This window comes from Staurois parvus, unplaced genomic scaffold (assembly GCF_062004578.1).
Source record: "Staurois parvus isolate SC_StPar_1 unplaced genomic scaffold, SC_StPar_1.0 ptg000575l, whole genome shotgun sequence".
Taxonomy (NCBI): Eukaryota; Metazoa; Chordata; class Amphibia; order Anura; family Ranidae; genus Staurois; species Staurois parvus.
Window position 1 is genome coordinate 1080774 of NW_028318371.1, and position 18356 is coordinate 1099129.

The 18356-nt window shown below is 48.1% G+C and overlaps 1 protein-coding gene and 1 long non-coding RNA gene across 2 annotated transcripts in view; one reads left to right on the forward strand and one right to left on the reverse strand.

The window, feature by feature from the left end:
* The window catches only part of LOC149450295 (uncharacterized), a 1099640-nt gene that overhangs the window by 572000 nt on the left and 509284 nt on the right, over positions 1 to 18356 (reverse strand). The window lies entirely within an intron of this gene.
* LOC149450304 (cytochrome P450 2C3-like) overlaps positions 1 to 18356 on the forward strand; it is a 35603-nt gene that overhangs the window by 8204 nt on the left and 9043 nt on the right. The window contains exons 4-7 of the mRNA XM_089692025.1: positions 1138 to 1298; positions 5324 to 5497; positions 7182 to 7323; positions 8528 to 8715. Of these exons, the coding sequence (XP_089548151.1) occupies positions 1138 to 1298; positions 5324 to 5497; positions 7182 to 7323; positions 8528 to 8715 (665 nt within the window). The remainder of the gene's footprint in view (positions 1 to 1137; positions 1299 to 5323; positions 5498 to 7181; positions 7324 to 8527; positions 8716 to 18356) is intronic.

Sequence of the window (18356 nt, forward strand, 5' to 3'; positions counted from 1 at the left end):
TCTACCCAGAACCCCCAGATCCTTCTCCACCATTGACCCCCCCAGATCTTTCTCCACCATTCACCCCCCCAGATCCTTCTCCACCATTGACCCCCCCAGATCCTTCTCCACCATTGACCCCCCCAGATCTTTCTCCACCATTCACCCCCCAAAGTTGTACTCCCCCTAGTATGTATGATGCATTTGTACCGGGGAAATGATATCTCTCTCTCTCTCTGGAGTCTACACCTCTTTTAATAGAAGAGAGGATTTTGCTCACTTTAGAACCCACAGCTTGGCATTGCATGCCATTATTAAGCTTGTGATCTACCAGAACCCCCAGATCCTTCTCCACCATTGACCCTCCCAGATCCTTCTCCACCATTGACCCTCCCAGATCCTTCTCCACCATTGACCCTCCAAGATCCTTCTCCACCATTCACCCCCCAAAGTTGTACTCCCCCTAGTAAGTATGATGCATGCATGTCGTTAGTTCTCCAAGATGTTTGGAACAACCTACCCGCCGAGTTCCTTCAAAAACTGTGTGCAAATGTAGCTAGAGGAATTGGTGCTGCAAAGGTGGTCACACCAAATATCCTTCTGTTCATTTACTTTCAATGTTGTTCAGCGATAAAAAATAAACTACTAGCACTTCTATTTCTGAAAGCAGTCTTCATTTACAGCATTTTTTCACACCTACCTAAAACGTTTGCACAGTTGTGTATTTATCCTGGTGTGGAGTGTTGGTCATGTGGGGTAATATTCTGCCTATTTTCTGAGATTGCCCTGTAATGCACAAATTCTGGTCCCAGATCTTGCTATTGGCTCACAGACAAACTTGGACAACAATCCGGCCACCTGCCTGCTTCATCTCATGCCAATTCCAAGTATACGTAATACTTACTGATTCAGCACCTCAGTGTAGCAAAGGCATGCATCCAATGCATCTGGAGGCAGCCCAATCCACCCACTATTGGCCAATGGAACTTCAAATTTTTCAAATGACACGGAGGACCAGATGACATTCTGGACTGTTTATAGAGGACCTGATGTCGTTAAGGAAAAAATCAGAAAAAAGTAAAATGTTCTACTTTTTTCTGCTATTGTAAAATACGACTTCGTATACCAGATGCTGTAAAAATGTTTTCATTATTTTAGGAGAACCATTCAACCCGCTACTGATCCTGGCCAGCGCTGTTGAGAATATTATCAGTTCAATGCTGTTTGGAGAACGTTTTGACTACAAAGACCCAAAGTTACATGATCTGCTATCTTACACCTCCCAACACATCAAGAATTTTTCATCCCCATTTCACACGGTATGTTTACTGTCAGTGATTGACTTGTCCTCCTGTCTTCTACTAGCACCTTCAGTTATTATCACTGGAAACCAGTTTTGCATGTTGCTAGATTTCCTTGAATGACTCATATTTGGCTCCAAACTTCACTGCCGTGTTCTTCTGTATTGTATTTTATCACTATAATTGCTGCTAACTTTAGGTATTTTTGGAGAAAATGAATAATATATTAACCTCTTGCCGACCGCGCATAGCCGAATGACGGCTTCACTGCGGCCGGCCAGTTCTGAGTGGACGTCATATGACGTCCTCCCAGAACGCGCTCTCCTGCGCGCCCCAGGGGGCGCGCACCCGGCGATCTCCGTGATCGCTGTGTCCTACGGACACAGCTGATCACGAGATGTGGTAAAAGGCCGATCATACCGGCCTTTTACCACGTGATCAGCGGTGTCCAATGACACGCTGATCACAGGAAAATGCAAGTGCCGGTTCTCGGCTGCACTTTCCTCACGCTGTCAGATCGTGAGGAAAGTACTGCCGAGAACCGGCAGTTGTCAGAGCGGGGATCGGCACCAATCATCAGGGCACTGATGATCAGTGCCCTGATGATCGGTGCCCAGCAGTGACACCCGCAAGTTCCGCCCAGCAGTGCGCCCACTAGCTCCGCCCACCCGTGCCCAGCAGTGCCCCCACCTGTGCCCAGCAGTGCCCCCACCTGTGCCACTCTGCAGTGCCACCTACCTGTGCCCAGAAGTGCCACCTACATGTGCCCAGCAGTGCCACCCACCTGTGCCCACCCACCTGTGCCCACCAGTGCCACCCACCTGTGCCCACCCACCAGTGCTGCCCACCAGTGCCACCCACCAGTGCAGCCCAGCAGTGCTGCCAGTCAGCGCCACCACTCAGTGCCCAGGGGTTGTGCCAGTCAGTGCCACCAGTCAGTGCCCAGCAGTGATGCCAGTCAGTGCCGTCTATCAGTACCCATCATCAGTGTCACCTATCAGTGCCGCCTATCAGTGCTGCATATCAGTGCTGCCTATCCATGACCCCTAATTAGTGCTGTCTATCAGTGCCGCCTATCCGTGCCACCTCATTAGTACTGCCTATCAGTGCCCTTTAGTGCTGCCTATCAGTGCCCATCAGTGCCGCCTATCAGTGCCCATCAGTGCTGCCTCATCAACGCACATCAGTGAAGGAGAAAAAATACCTGTTGGAAAAATTTTATAAAAGAAACAAATAAACTTTTTTTTTTTTTTCAAATTTTTTGCACTTTTTTTATTTATAGCGCAAAAAGTAAAGCGCCCAGTGGCGATTAAATACCACCAAAAGAAAGCTCTATTGGTGAGAAAAAAATGATCAAAATTTCATATGGGTACAATGTTGCATGACCGCGCAATTGTCAATCAAAGTGCGGCAGCGCTGAAAGCTGAAAATTGGCCTGGTAAGGAAGGGGGTATAAGTGCCTGGTAGGCAAGTGGTTAAAGGTTAATGGTTTGGTTTAGAGTTTAGTCTGGGGTTATAGAATATCTAAACCAACATCTGTTTGGTATCAGGCCTCACTTTATATTCCAGGGGTGTCAAACCGGCGGCCCTCCAGCTGTTGCGAAACTACAAGTCCCATCATGCCTCTGCCTTTGAGAGTCATGCTTGGAACTGTCAGTCTTGCAATGCCTCATGGGACTTGTAGTTTGGCAACAGCTGGAGGGCCGCCAGTGTGACACCTGTGTTATATACAGTAAGTTTTTTTTTTTTTTGGAGGGGGCAGGGATTACCTGGAGGTCCTGCCTGTGACAGTCCTTACTATTATAAGCTGACAACGTTGAGACATTGCTAGCAATTAGCAGCAGTGTAGTCAGCCTGCTATGCAATCTCCTTCAGTTGGCCCTTGGGCTGCCTATCAGGTAGAAAGCCAGGGAGGAAGCCCAATGGCCAACAGAAATGGCTCACAGAACAGGCTGACAACCCTGCTGACAAATGAAAAGCAGCGACTTAGTATTGTCAGCCTACTACATGAAGTGCTGTTACTGGCAGAACCTCCAGTTAGGAAGCATTGCACCTGATACACAAAAATGATTTGTAAAGAAAACTATATACTGTGAATTGAAGTTTATTCTGCTTATATTTCGCCTTCTCTGGCTCCTCCCCCCCCCCACCCCCCCCTCCATTGGCTAATGACATGTTTATGAACCTTCCATTTTCATTACATAGCTTATTTTAGATCTAGTGATGTCATTGCGCCACTGGAAAGATTGGGCATGGTTTTTATTTCACGGAATATTGGCCCGTGGCTAAAATGGAAGCAGAATACGGGGGGGGTCAGCAGTAAGTGACCCAGAGGTCAGTAGTGGGTAATATATAGTTCAGAGGTCAGTAGTAGGTGATGTATAGTTCAGAGGTCAGTAGTGGGTGATGTATAGTTCAGAGGTCAGTAGTAGGTGATGCAGAGTTCAGAGGTCAGTAGTAGGTGGTGTATAGTTCAGAGGTCAGTAGTAAGTGATGTATAGTTCAGAGGTCAGTAGTGGGTGATGTATAGTTCAGAGGTCAGTAGTGGGTGATGTATAGTTCAGAGGTCAGTAGTGGGTGATGTATAGTTCAGAGGTAAGTAGTAGGTGATGTATAGTTCAGAGGTCAGTAGTAGGCGATGCATAGTTCAGAAGTCAGTAATACGTGATGTATAGTTCAGAGGTCAGTAGTAGGTGATGTATAGTTCAGAGGTCAGTAGTGGGTGATGTATAGTTCAGAGGTCAGTAGTGGGTGATGTATAGTTCAGAGGTCAGTAGTAAGTGATGTATAGTTCAGAAGTCAGTAATATGTGATGTATAGTTCAGAGGTCAGTAGTAGGCGATGCATAGTTCAGAAGTCAGTAATATGTGATGTATAGTTCAGAGGTCAGTAGTAGGCGATGCATAGTTCAGAGGTCAGTTGTAGGTGATGTATAGTTCAGAGGTCACTAGTAGGTTATATATAGTTCAGAGGTCACTAGTAGGTTATATATAGTTCAGAGGTCACTAGTAGGTTATATATAGTTCAGAGGTCACTAGTAGGTTATATATAGTTCAGAGGTCAGTAGTAAGTGAGATAGGAGCTTCCAGTAAAGACCAACGTCTAACTCAACTACAATAGAGTTGAATTAGATCTCAAAACACCACCCAACATTCTAGTCATAACACATGGAATATGAAGAAATGGAGGATGAGGCTGCTGTGACCAATAAAATACAACATGAACACTTTTATTTATACACAACAATTAGACACACCATGGTGAAATGAAAAGTCCCCAACTATATTTGCAAGATATGGAAATATCATAGTGTTCTGTGAATACATACACATGGAGAAGCAATATACAATATATATGGAATATATTTCAGAGTTTGTGTATTAATAAAGCTATAAGTGCTGTGTAATGCTATGCTATGCAAAGTATCATCAGCCTCATCCTCCCTATCTTCATCTATGTTTTATGTATTCTGAGTAGAATGTTGGGGGGGGGGGGGGTCCAATCAGGGTTTTTGGTAGTTGGGTTATATACCCACACCTGCTGGGCATCTATTCTATATACTAAGCACCTTCTGGTTACTTGACAGCTGTCATCTGATAGGGAGAGGAAAGGATATTTGATCAGATCATCTCCCCCCGCAGCTCTACTGGCACTCCTCCACAACTGCAGCAAAGATTCATGTAGTGTTTGTGATGGTTTCATAATGGGGATCGGCTCCCACTTGGTTCCTTCTCCAGCAGGCAAGGGGTTAACAGTTAACTGTTATGTGTGGCCCGCTTGGCTCCTTCCTCAGACAATGTCAGAGAACCGGCATCATCCCATGTTCAGCAACATGTCGGGGCACAGTAGGCCCCCTTCCCTTGGACCCATGGATGATGCTCCTCTGAGCTAATTGCATTCCTGGCAGATGTTTTTCTGTACCTGCAGCATCATTAAGGGATAAACATTAGTTATTTGCATGCATTGCAGAGCTGCAAAAAAACCAGTACATCATAATTTGTAATTCTCAGTGTTTTTTTTCTCCTTGTGTTTCCACTGGTCAGGTCTGCAACGTCTTCCCGTTCCTCCTCAAGCTGCCAATAGTATCAAAAATTGCCTACAAGGAAAGCTCCTACCTGCAGAACTTTGTGCTAGACTACATTGAGGAGCACAAACGCACCCTGAATCTTGAGGCCCCCCAAGATTTGATTGATTATTTCCTGCTGAAGATGAAAGAGGTGTGTACACCAAGTGTCGTCTTGTGAAGTATCCTTGATAATCATTGGTTGTATTGCCATAAACCAGGCAATTTCTCTGGAGAATGTCTGTGTGAATATAATTGGTTGTACTGGATTAGGATTACATTAGAGTGCAATGGTCCATTTTCAGAATTCCCCTCTCTCTTTTCCTTTCTATCTCCACACTTCTCTCCCCTCTTCTGCCTTCATTTCTTCTTTCCCTTTCTTCTTCTCCCTTCTCCTCCCCCTTTCCCTTGCCTCTTCCTACACCTCATTCCTCCCTGCTCCTCTCCCTTTCTATTTAGCGCCATTTGTCTTCTCTTTCTATTTTTTTGGAGAAAGACAATATTGAGTTGGCCCCGCCCTTTGCAGCTATAACAGCTTCAACTCTTCTGGGAAGGCCGTCCACAAGGTTTAGGAGGGTGTCTATGGGAAGGTTGGACCATTCTTCCAGAAGCACATTTGTCAGGTCAGGCACTGATGTCGGGGGAGGAGGCCTGGCTCGCAGTCTCCACTCTAATTCATCCCAAAGGTGTTCTATGGGGTTGAAGTCAGGACTCTGTGCAGGCCAGTCATGTTCCTCCACCCCAAACTGACTCCTCCATGTCTTTATGGACCTTGCTTTGTGCACTGGTGCTCAGTCATGTTGGAACAGGAAGGGGCCATCCCCAAACTCTTCCCACAAATTTGAGAGCATGAAATTGTCCAAAATGTCTTGGTATGCTGGAACTAAGGGGCCAAGCCCAACCCCTGAAAAACAACCCCACATCATAATCCCCCCTCCACCAAACTTTACACTTAGGTTCTCCTGGCAACTGCCAAACCCAGACACGTCCATCAGATTGCCAGACAGAGAAGCATGGTTGGTCACTCCAGAGAACACGTCTCCGCTGCTCTAGAGTCCAGTGGCAGCGTGCTTTACACCACGGCATCCGACGCTTTGCATTGCACTTGGTGATGTAAGGCTTGGATGCAGCTGCTCGGCCATGGAAACCCATTCCATGAAGCTCTCTACACACTGTTGTTGGGCTCATCTGAAGACCACACCAAGTTTGGAGGTCTTTAGCTATTGACTCTGCAGACAGTTGGCGACTTCTGCGCACTGTGCGCTTCAGCATGCACTGCTCCCGCCCTGTCATGTGACGTGGCCTACCACTTGGTGGCTGAGTGGCTGTTGTTCCCAGTTGCTTCCATTTTGTTATAATCCCACTAACAGCTGAGCGTGGAATATTTAGTAGCCAGGAAATGTCACGGATGGACTTATTGCCCAGGTGGCCACCTATCACGGGACCACGCTTGGAGTCACTGAGCTTCTGAGAGCGACCCATTCTTTCACCAATGTTTGTAGAAGCAGTCTGCATGCCTAGGGGCTTGATTGTATACACCTGTGTCCATGGAGGGGATTGGAACACCCGAATCACATGTTTTGGAGGGCGGGGCCAATACTTTTGCAATACAGTGTATATGTAAACGGGTCTTTAACTGTAACTGTGTCTTCAATTTTTTATTTAACACATTGCAAAAAAGTGTCTGGTGGGTAGTGAGAAAGTATTAATAGTCTTTTGCAGGATGCTTTGAACATACATTTATATGCAACCTCAATGCCCTTTGCAGCTGCTGTAATATTTGGTTCATGTTGGTTGCTTGTTTCTGCTGATGTTAATTCCCCTCTCTGTCTCCTCAGGTGGAACATGAGAAGGACCCAGATTTCTGTGATGAGAGCCTACAGGCAATCTTGGTGAGTCTGATATCGGCAGGTTCCGAGACCACCGTTAGCACCCTGAAATTCTGCCTGGTCTTGTTCGCTCACTATCCTGATGTACAGGGTAAGATCCATTTGTGGAATTCAGAAAGACATGTTATGTTCATCTGCCAAATATCCCATCCTGCACTACACCACCAGGAAAGAACTGGCTGCAGATCCACCTTTACATTGATTTGTTTATGACCTAGAAGTGCTCTGAAAAGACATAAGTGAGAACTGAAAAACAAGAAAACATTTTATTTATACTTGGATGTTGTGGAACCCCCAGGCCACATCCTCCATTGACCAAAAAAATGTCTAGTCTGAGCATCTCTAACATAGCAAAACCCATCCACCATCTCCGGCCACCAATTGCAGAGTGCTGCAGGAGATGGCTAGTAGTTTGCTGGTTGTGTGGAGACAACTGGTGGAGTTCTGAGTGTTGCCAAGTGCAGGACAACTGAATAGGGTGAGAGGTACTTGTACTGTCTATAGTCGGGGCTTTTTTTTTTTTTTTTCCTCCAAAATAGGTGCAGGAACTCCTCCTTTTTGAGTCACTTCTCCACCCCCCAACCTTCACTTCATTCCACCCCCTACCCACCTCCCAGTACTTCTCCTGTTAGAGAACACAGGGCCGAGTATCATTTTGTGCTGCTAAATAATTTGTATGGAATTTGTCAATGATAACAAAAAAAGCAGAAACATAGACCCCCCCATAGCAAGCAGCAATAGACCCCCTCAGCAACAATGGATTCCTTCAGCAACAATTGGCCTTCAAAACAAAATACCACTTTGGTAACAATAGACCTCCAGCAGCTACAACAGATCTCCCAGCAGACAGCATCAATAGACTCTCCAGCAGCTAGCAACAATAGACAATATACCCCTCCCTCAACAGTAGATCCCTTCCAGCAACAATGGACCCCCATCAACAATAGACTTCCCCACCAGGAACTATAGACCACTACACAAAAATAGATCCCCTTCAGTGACAATAGATCCCCCAGCAGCCAGCAACAATAGATCTTCCAGCACACCCCAGCACTCCTTGCCATTACATACATTCAGTGCTGGAGGTGCCAGAACTGTGTTCCTCTGCATTCCCACTGAAAGAAAGCCCCGTCCATAGTTATGCTCCTCTTCTATTTCTAGACTCCCAACCAGTACTGGCCAACAAACTCCATGCTGGAAGCGCTCATTCTCAACATACATTTTTATAAATTCTAATAATTCCCTTTTACACAGACAGTTTAGGGAAATCTCAGGTACCTTCTTTTCCATTTCAGCAAAGGTCCAACAAGAAATTGATGAGGTGACGCAGTCATTGCGCCTGCCTAGGTTCGAAGACCGACCACAAATGCCGTACACCAATGCTGTCATTCATGAAATGCAGAGAGTTTTAGACCTGACATCAACTACTCTCCTCCATGCTGTGACCAAAGACATCGAGTTCCATGGATACGCCATCCCGAAGGTATACAACCATGATATATTCCAGCCTGTGTTTTTGTCAGACTGTGTAGATCAAATGGGAAATAGTAATGAGACACAGCTTATATTTTAAAAGGGGGGGGGGAATGTAAAATTAGTTGTAGGGTATATAGGCACATGCCATATTTCTGCCATACAAAAATATGGACGGTTACTTGTACTGCGCATGGCCAGCTACTAGTTGGATGCCATGCTGTCTGTTCATTCTGAGTTTGTTTCTTTTAATATATACCTTAGCAGAATGTAATATAATGCAGTGCAGAAAAGACAATAAGAAACCATTCTTTCCTCCTACCTGAAAAAAGGTGCAAATACCAAGCACAATGAGGTTCCAGGGGATATGTAGATAACCACATTATGGGCAGCTCCAACCACTCATCTGATCAGCAATGAGACATGAGCACAAAACAACAAATGAAGGAGCGCTCCCAACCCTGTGCAAGTCAATAGAGTCACCAGCCCAGGAACAGATAAAATCAAAACACACTTTAATGTTGGGTTAAAAAGCATGACATGTAGGAGCGGGGCTGTGGATAAGGGGGTACCACCAGTCCTCCTGCACGGGGCCCAGGCCAGCATGGGGGGCCCATGCAGCTGGGTTAATCAGATGTGGGCAGGGAGGATGTCCAGCATGGCGGGGGGGGGGGGGGGAACTGATCCCCTGTATGGCTAACTCTGCAGCAGCTGAAAGCTGGCTTCTTCTCCTCTCCCTCTTGCTGGCTTTCAGTTGCTGCAGTTGGAGCCATACAGGGGACTGGTTCCAGTAATTGCCCCCATGGTGCACCTATCACCCTCCCTGTGCATCATACATTTCCCCCTGCTGCCCAGCCCCCCCCCCCCCCCCCGTGTGCCCCCACCCCTGCAGTGCTGCCGGATTCCCTCCACCCTTCCAACCGCACAATAGGATCCTTCCAGATGGAAATTGGGGGAAAGGTCCTCTAAATAGGTCACATTTACCATCCCCTTCCTTTTTCTGAATAAACACAGTAAGTGATTGGTACCAATTAGAGATGAGCGAATCGAACTTGGCGAAGTGGAATTCATTTCGAATATTAGGAAAATTTCGCCGAATCCGAAAATTAACAGACTTCGGATGCGCGAATCGAAATTTTTCCAAAAATGGCGGTTACATGTGCGGCGACGGAGCGGGGATCTGTGGGAAGGCGCGCAGACAAGGCGCGCTGACCCATAATGCATTCATTCATGACATGTGATCGCATTAGCCAATCAGCAGCCAGCCAGCCAGCACTGTGTAATGGTCGAGCTATAAATTGCGGCCATTTTAGAATTCTCCATTAGCCTCCAGTCATTCAAGAGAGACAGATCACCTGTCTGTATTGAGGGACAGAGTTAGGGCCACAGAATCGTTACTTAGGGACACAGAACCGTTACTTAGGGACACACAATCGTTACTTAGGGACACACAATCGTTACTTAGGGACACAGAACCGTTACTTAGGGACACAGAACCGTTACTTAGGGACACAGAACCGTTACTTAGGGACACAGAATTGTTACTCAGGGACAGACACAGAATTGTTACTCAGGGACAGACACAGAATTGTTACTCAGGGACAGGCACAGAATTGTTACTGAGGGACACAGAATTGTTACTGAGGGACACAGAATTGTTACTCAGGGACAGACACAGAATTGTTACTCAGGGAAAGACACAGAATTGTTACTCAGGGACAGACACAGAATTGTTACTCAGGGACAGACACAGAATTGTTACTCAGGGACAGACACAGAATTTTTACTGAGGGACACAGAATTGTTACTGAGGGACACAGAATTGTTACTGAGGGACACAGAATTGTTACTGAGGGACACAGAATTGTTACTGAGGGACACAGAATTGTTACTGAGGGACAGACACAGAATTGTTACTGAGGGACAGACACAGAATTGTTACTCAGGGACAGACACAGAATTGTTACTCAGGGACAGACACAGAATTGTTACTGAGGGACACAGAATTGTTACTGAGGGACACAGAATTGTTACTGAGGGACACAGAATTGTTACTCAGGGACAGACACAGAATTGTTACTGAGGGACACAGAATTGTTACTGAGGGACACAGAATTGTTACTCAGGGACACAGAATTGTTACTCAGGGACAGACACAGAATTGTTACTGAGGGACACAGAATTGTTACTCAGGGACAGACACAGAATTGTTACTGAGGGACACAGAATTGTTACTGAGGGACACAGAATTGTTACTGAGGGACACAGAATTGTTACTCAGGGACAGACACAGAATTGTTACTGAGGGACACAGAATTGTTACTGAGGGACACAGAATTGTTACTCAGGGACACAGAATTGTTACTCAGGGACAGACACAGAATTGTTACTGAGGGACACAGAATTGTTACTCAGGGACAGACACAGAATTGTTACTGAGGGACACAGAATTGTTACTGAGGGACACAGAATTGTTACTGAGGGACACAGAATTGTTACTCAGGGACAGACACAGAATTGTTACTGAGGGACACAGAATTGTTACTGAGGGACACAGAATTGTTACTCAGGGACACAGAATTGTTACTCAGGGACAGACACAGAATTGTTACTCAGGGACACAGAATTGTTACTGAGGGACACAGAATTGTTACTCAGGGAAAGACACAGAATTGTTACTGAGGGACACAGAATTGTTACTGAGGGACACAGAATTGTTACTGAGGGACACAGAATTGTTACTCAGGGACAGACACAGAATTGTTACTGAGGGACACAGAATTGTTACTCAGGGACACAGAATTGTTACTGAGGGACACAGAATTGTTACTTTGGGACACAGAATTGTTACTGAGGGACACAGAATTGTTACTCAGGGACAGACACAGAATTGTTACTGAGGGACACAGAATTGTTACTGAGGGACACAGAATTGTTACTCAGGGACACAGAATTGTTACTCAGGGACACAGAATTGTTACTCAGGGACAGACACAGAATTGTTACTGAGGAACACAGAATTGTTACTGAGGGACACAGAATTGTTACTGAGGGACACAGAATTGTTACTCAGGGACACAGAATTGTTACTCAGGGACAGACACATAATTGTTACTGAGGGACACAGAATTGTTACTGAGGGACACAGAATTGTTACTCAGGGACACAGAATTGTTACTCAGGGACACAGAATTGTTACTCAGGGACAGACACAGAATTGTTACTCAGGGACACAGAATTGTTACTAAGGGACACAGAATTGTTACTGAGGGACACAGAATTGTTACTCAGGGACACAGAATTGTTACTCAGGTACACAGAATTGTTACTCAGGGACAGACACAGAATTGTTACTGAGGGACACAGAAATGTTACTGAGGGACACAGAATTGTTACTGAGGGACACAGAATTGTTACTCAGGGACACAGAATTGTTACTCAGGGACACAGAATTGTTACTCAGGGACACAGAATTGTTACTCAGGGACACAGAATTGTTACTCAGGGACAGACACAGAATTGTTACTGAGGGACACAGAATTGTTACTGAGGGACACAGAATTGTTACTCAGGGACAGACACAGAATTGTTACTGAGGGACACAGAATTGTTACTCAGGGACACAGAATTGTTACTGAGGGACACAGAATTGTTACTTTGGGACACAGAATTGTTACTGAGGGACACAGAATTGTTACTCAGGGACACAGAATTGTTACTGAGGGACACAGAATTGTTACTCAGGGAAAGACACAGAATTGTTACTGAGGGACACAGAATTGTTACTGAGGGACACAGAATTGTTACTGAGGGACACAGAATTGTTACTCAGGGACAGACACAGAATTGTTACTGAGGGACACAGAATTGTTACTCAGGGACACAGAATTGTTACTGAGGGACACAGAATTGTTACTTTGGGACACAGAATTGTTACTGAGGGACACAGAATTGTTACTCAGGGACAGACACAGAATTGTTACTGAGGGACACAGAATTGTTACTGAGGGACACAGAATTGTTACTCAGGGACACAGAATTGTTACTCAGGGACACAGAATTGTTACTCAGGGACAGACACAGAATTGTTACTGAGGAACACAGAATTGTTACTGAGGGACACAGAATTGTTACTGAGGGACACAGAATTGTTACTCAGGGACACAGAATTGTTACTCAGGGACAGACACATAATTGTTACTGAGGGACACAGAATTGTTACTGAGGGACACAGAATTGTTACTCAGGGACACAGAATTGTTACTCAGGGACACAGAATTGTTACTCAGGGACAGACACAGAATTGTTACTCAGGGACACAGAATTGTTACTAAGGGACACAGAATTGTTACTGAGGGACACAGAATTGTTACTCAGGGACACAGAATTGTTACTCAGGTACACAGAATTGTTACTCAGGGACAGACACAGAATTGTTACTGAGGGACACAGAAATGTTACTGAGGGACACAGAATTGTTACTGAGGGACACAGAATTGTTACTCAGGGACACAGAATTGTTACTCAGGGACACAGAATTGTTACTCAGGGACACAGAATTGTTACTCAGGGACAGACACAGAATTGTTACTGAGGGACACAGAATTGTTACTGAGGGACACAGAATTGTTACTCAGGGACAGACACAGAATTGTTACTGAGGGACACAGAATTGTTACTCAGGGACACAGAATTGTTACTGAGGGACACAGAATTGTTACTTTGGGACACAGAATTGTTACTGAGGGACACAGAATTGTTACTCAGGGACAGACACAGAATTGTTACTGAGGGACACAGAATTGTTACTGAGGGACACAGAATTGTTACTGAGGGACACAGAATTGTTACTCAGGGACACAGAATTGTTACTCAGGGACAGACACAGAATTGTTACTGAGGAACACAGAATTGTTACTGAGGGACACAGAATTGTTACTGAGGGACACAGAATTGTTACTCAGGGACACAGAATTGTTACTCAGGGACAGACACAGAATTGTTACTGAGGGACACAGAATTGTTACTGAGGGACACAGAATTGTTACTGAGGGACACAGAATTGTTACTCAGGGACACAGAATTGTTACTCAGGGACAGACACAGAATTGTTACTCAGGGACACAGAATTGTTACTAAGGGACACAGAATTGTTACTGAGGGACACAGAATTGTTACTCAGGGACACAGAATTGTTACTCAGGGACACAGAATTGTTACTCAGGGACAGACACAGAATTGTTACTGAGGGACACAGAAATGTTACTGAGGGACACAGAATTGTTACTGAGGGACACAGAATTGTTACTCAGGGACACAGAATTGTTACTCAGGGACACAGAATTGTTACTCAGGGACAGACACAGAATTGTTACTGAGGGACACAGAATTGTTACTGAGGGACACAGAATTGTTACTCAGGGACACAGAATTGTTACTCAGGGACAGACACAGAATTGTTACTGAGGGACACAGAATTGTTACTGAGGGACACAGAATTGTTACTGAGGGACACAGAATTGTTACTGAGGGACACAGAATTGTTACTGAGGGACACAGAATTGTTACTGAGGGACACAGAATTGTTACTGAGGGACACAGAATTGTTACTGAGGGACACAGAATTGTTACTCAGGGACACAGAATTGTTACTCAGGGACAGACACAGAATTGTTACTGAGGGACACAGAATTGTTACTGAGGGACACAGAATTGTTACTGAGGGACACAGAATTGTTACTCAGGGACACAGAATTGTTACTCAGGGACAGACACAGAATTGTTACTGAGGGACACAGAATTGTTACTCAGGGACACAGAATCGTTGAATTAAAGAGTATGTCAGACAACACGCAGAGGAGTGGCAGAGGAGGCAATGTTTTAGGAGCGAGCAGACGTGGCAGCAGAGGAAGGGGTCGAGGCAGCACTAGTCGCAGCCAGAGGCCAGTGCTCCCGGTGTCATCCAGCGGTCGTGTCTCCACCGACAACCCTGCCGTCATCGATTGGTTGGCTCGGTCGTCTTCCTCTTCCCAGGTCACCTCTGACACCTACAGCCAACGGTCGGTGGGTACGTCAGACACAACCGTTAATTGGCATGGCCCGGGAGCAAGCCCACTGAAATCACGTGTCCTCTACCTGCCCCTGTCCTTTGGTGTTCCCTCACCAAGCGAAGTATCGCATGCTGTGGGCTCAGCCCCACTGTACAGTGAGGAAGAGCTAACAGAGGGCGGTCAGGAATGGGGGGAGACATCCGCCTCTTCAGCAGCCAGGCGAAGAAGTACTGGCGAGGAGAGTGGCTCGGTAGCCGGTCTAGAGACAGGTCTGTCTCCTGACCCACACGCAGCCGAGGGGGCTAGTAGTGAGGCAGAGACCCTAACTGATGATGATGAGGCTGATCGCACTTGGCAGCCTCGTCGTCATCAGGCTATTGCTTCCGCATCATCAGGAGAAGAGGGTGCCAGCTTGGCAGCGAGCAAAACAGTCGGTGGGTTGCCCAGGAGGCAGCAGGGTCGCAGCAGTGTCAGTGGAGGCAAACGGCCACGGAGTAGAGCACCAGCTCCACTGCAGCCTACCACCACGGCCAGTAGTGGTGCCGGTGTGCACAAAGGAAGTAGCAGTCATCCAGTGAGGAGTAGCGGGGGCAAAGTTTCCTACTCGGCGGTGTGGCAATTTTTCGTCAAGCCGCCCGAGGAAGTAAACGTAGCCGTATGTCGACTATGTGGCCAGAAAGTCAAGCGTGGCCAGGGGGCCCATGTTGGGACTACAGCGTTGCGTCAGCATATGCAGCGTCGCCATTTGGTGGCCTGGGAAAACCGTGATAAAGATACGGCGGTTCTGCCTGCCTCCTTATGCTGCTGCCAGGTCCAGAGTGTCTCATGGGTCCCTGTACGGCCTCCCATTGCTGCTGTCTCCATCGCCACACTCTGCCATGTGCCACTTTCAGGTCTCCTCACACTGCTGGTGTGTTCCATTTTGTCATAGGGTGCTGGCAGATTACGGGCCTCCCATTGCTGCTGCCAGGCCCGTAATCTGCCATGGGCCCCCGTACCGCCTCCTCATGCTGCTGCCAGGTCCAGAGTCTCTCATGGGTCCCTGTACGGCCTCCCATTGCTGCTGTCTCCATCGCCACACTCTGCCATGTGCCACTTTCAGGTCTCCTCACACTGCTGGTGTGTTCCATTTTGTCATAGGGTGCTGGCAGATTACGGGCCTCCCATTGCTGCTGCCAGGCCCGTAATCTGCCATGGGCCCCCGTACCGCCTCCTCATGCTGCTGCCACGTCCAGAGTCTCTCATGGGTCCCTGTATGGCTTCCCATTGCTGCTGTCTCCATCGCCACACTCTGCCATGTGCCACTTTCAGGTCTCCTCACACTGCTGGTGGGTTCCATTTTGTCGTAGGGTGCTGGCAGATTACGGGCCTCCCATTGCTGCTGCCAGGCCCGTAATCTGCCATGGGCCCCCGTACCGCCTCCTCATGCTGCTGCCAGGTCCAGAGTCTCTCATGGGTCCCTGTACGGCCTCCCATTGCTGCTGTCTCCATCGCCACACTCTGCCATGTGCCACTTTCAGGTCTCCTCACACTGCTGGTGTGTTCCATTTTGTCATAGGGTGCTGGCAGATTACGGGCCTCCCATTGCTGCTGCCAGGCCCGTAATCTGCCATGGGCCCCTGTACCGCCTCCTCATGCTGCTGCCAGGTCCAGAGTCTCTCATGGGTCCCTGTACGGCCTCCCATTGCTGCTGTCTCCATCGCCACACTCTGCCATGTGCCACTTTCAGGTCTCCTCACACTGCTGGTGGGTTCCATTTTGTCATAGGGTGCTGGCAGATTACGGGCCTCCCATTGCTGCTGCCAGGCCCGTAATCTGCCATGGGCCCCCGTACCGCCTCCTCATGCTGCTGCCAGGTCCAGAGTCTCTCATGGGTCCCTGTACGGCCTCCCATTGCTGCTGTCTCCATCGCCACACTCTGCCATGTGCCACTTTCAGGTCTCCTCACACTGCTGGTGGGTTCCATTTTGTCATAGGGTGCTGGCAGATTACGGGCCTCCCATTGCTGCTGCCAGGCCCGTAATCTGCCATGGGCCCCTGTACCGCCTCCTCATGCTGCTGCCAGGTCCAGAGTCTCTCATGGGTCCCTGTACGGCCTCCCATTGCTGCTGTCTCCATCGCCACACTCTGCCATGTGCCACTTTCAGGTCTCCTCACACTGCTGGTGTGTTCCATTTTGTCATAGGGTGCTGGCAGATTACGGGCCTCCCATTGCTGCTGCCAGGCCCGTAATCTGCCATGGGCCCCTGTACCGCCTCCTCATGCTGCTGCCAGGTCCAGAGTCTCTCATGGGTCCCTGTACGGCCTCCCATTGCTGCTGTCTCCATCGCCACACTCTGCCATGTGCCACTTTCAGGTCTCCTCACACTGCTGGTGTGTTCCATTTTGTCATAGGGTGCTGGCAGATTACGGGCCTCCCATTGCTGCTGCCAGGCCCGTAATCTGCCATGGGCCCCCGTACCGCCTCCTCATGCTGCTGCCAGGTCCAGAGTCTCTCATGGGTCCCTGTACGGCCTCCCATTGCTGCTGTCTCCATCGCCACACTCTGCCATGTGCCACTTTCAGGTCTCCTCACACTGCTGGTGTGTTCCATTTTGTCATAGGGTGCTGGCAGATTACGGGCCTCCCATTGCTGCTGCCAGGCCCGTAATCTGCCATGGGCCCCCGTACCGCCTCCTCATGCTGCTGCCAGGTCCAGAGTCTCTCATGGGTCCCTGTACGGCCTCCCATTGCTGCTGTCTCCATCGCCACACTCTGCCATGTGCCACTTTCAGGTCTCCTCACACTGCTGGTGTGTTCCATTTTGTCATAGGGTGCTGGCAGATTACGGGCCTCCCATTGCTGCTGCCAGGCCCGTAATCTGCCATGGGCCCCCGTACCGCCTCCTCATGCTGCTGCCAGGTCCAGAGTCTCTCATGGGTCCCTGTACGGCCTCCCATTGCTGCTGTCTCCATCGCCACACTCTGCCATGTGCCACTTTCAGGTCTCCTCACACTGCTGGTGGGTTCCATTTTGTCATAGGGTGCTGGCATATTACGGGCCTCCCATTGCTGCTGCCAGGCCCGTAATCTGCCATGGGCCCCCGTACCGCCTCCTCATGCTGCTGCCAGGTCCAGAGTCTCTCATGGGTCTCTGTACGGCCTCCCATTGCTGCTGTCTCCATCGCCACACTCTGCCATGTGCCACTTTCAGGTCTCCTCACACTGCTGGTGTGTTCCATTTTGTCATAGGGTGCTGGCAGATTACAGGCCTCCCATTGCTGCTGCCAGGCCCGTAATCTGCCATGGGCCCCCGTACCGACTCCTCATGCTGTGACGTTGCAACAAGGTGGAATTCAACCCTACATATGTTAGACCGCCTTTACGAACAGCGAAAGGCCATCACCGATTTCCTGATGTTACAAGCGGATAAAGGTACTCCCCTGTGTAACTTAGATGTCAGCCATTGGCAGCTCATGCGTGACACCTGCCGCTTGCTCAGACCCTTTGAGGAGGCCACGCTATTCGTGAGTCGGCAGGACTATGGGATGAACGACGTCATTCCTCTGTTGCACGTCCTGGAACAAATGCTGTTAACAATGGCTGGTCAGGGTGCGGTAGAC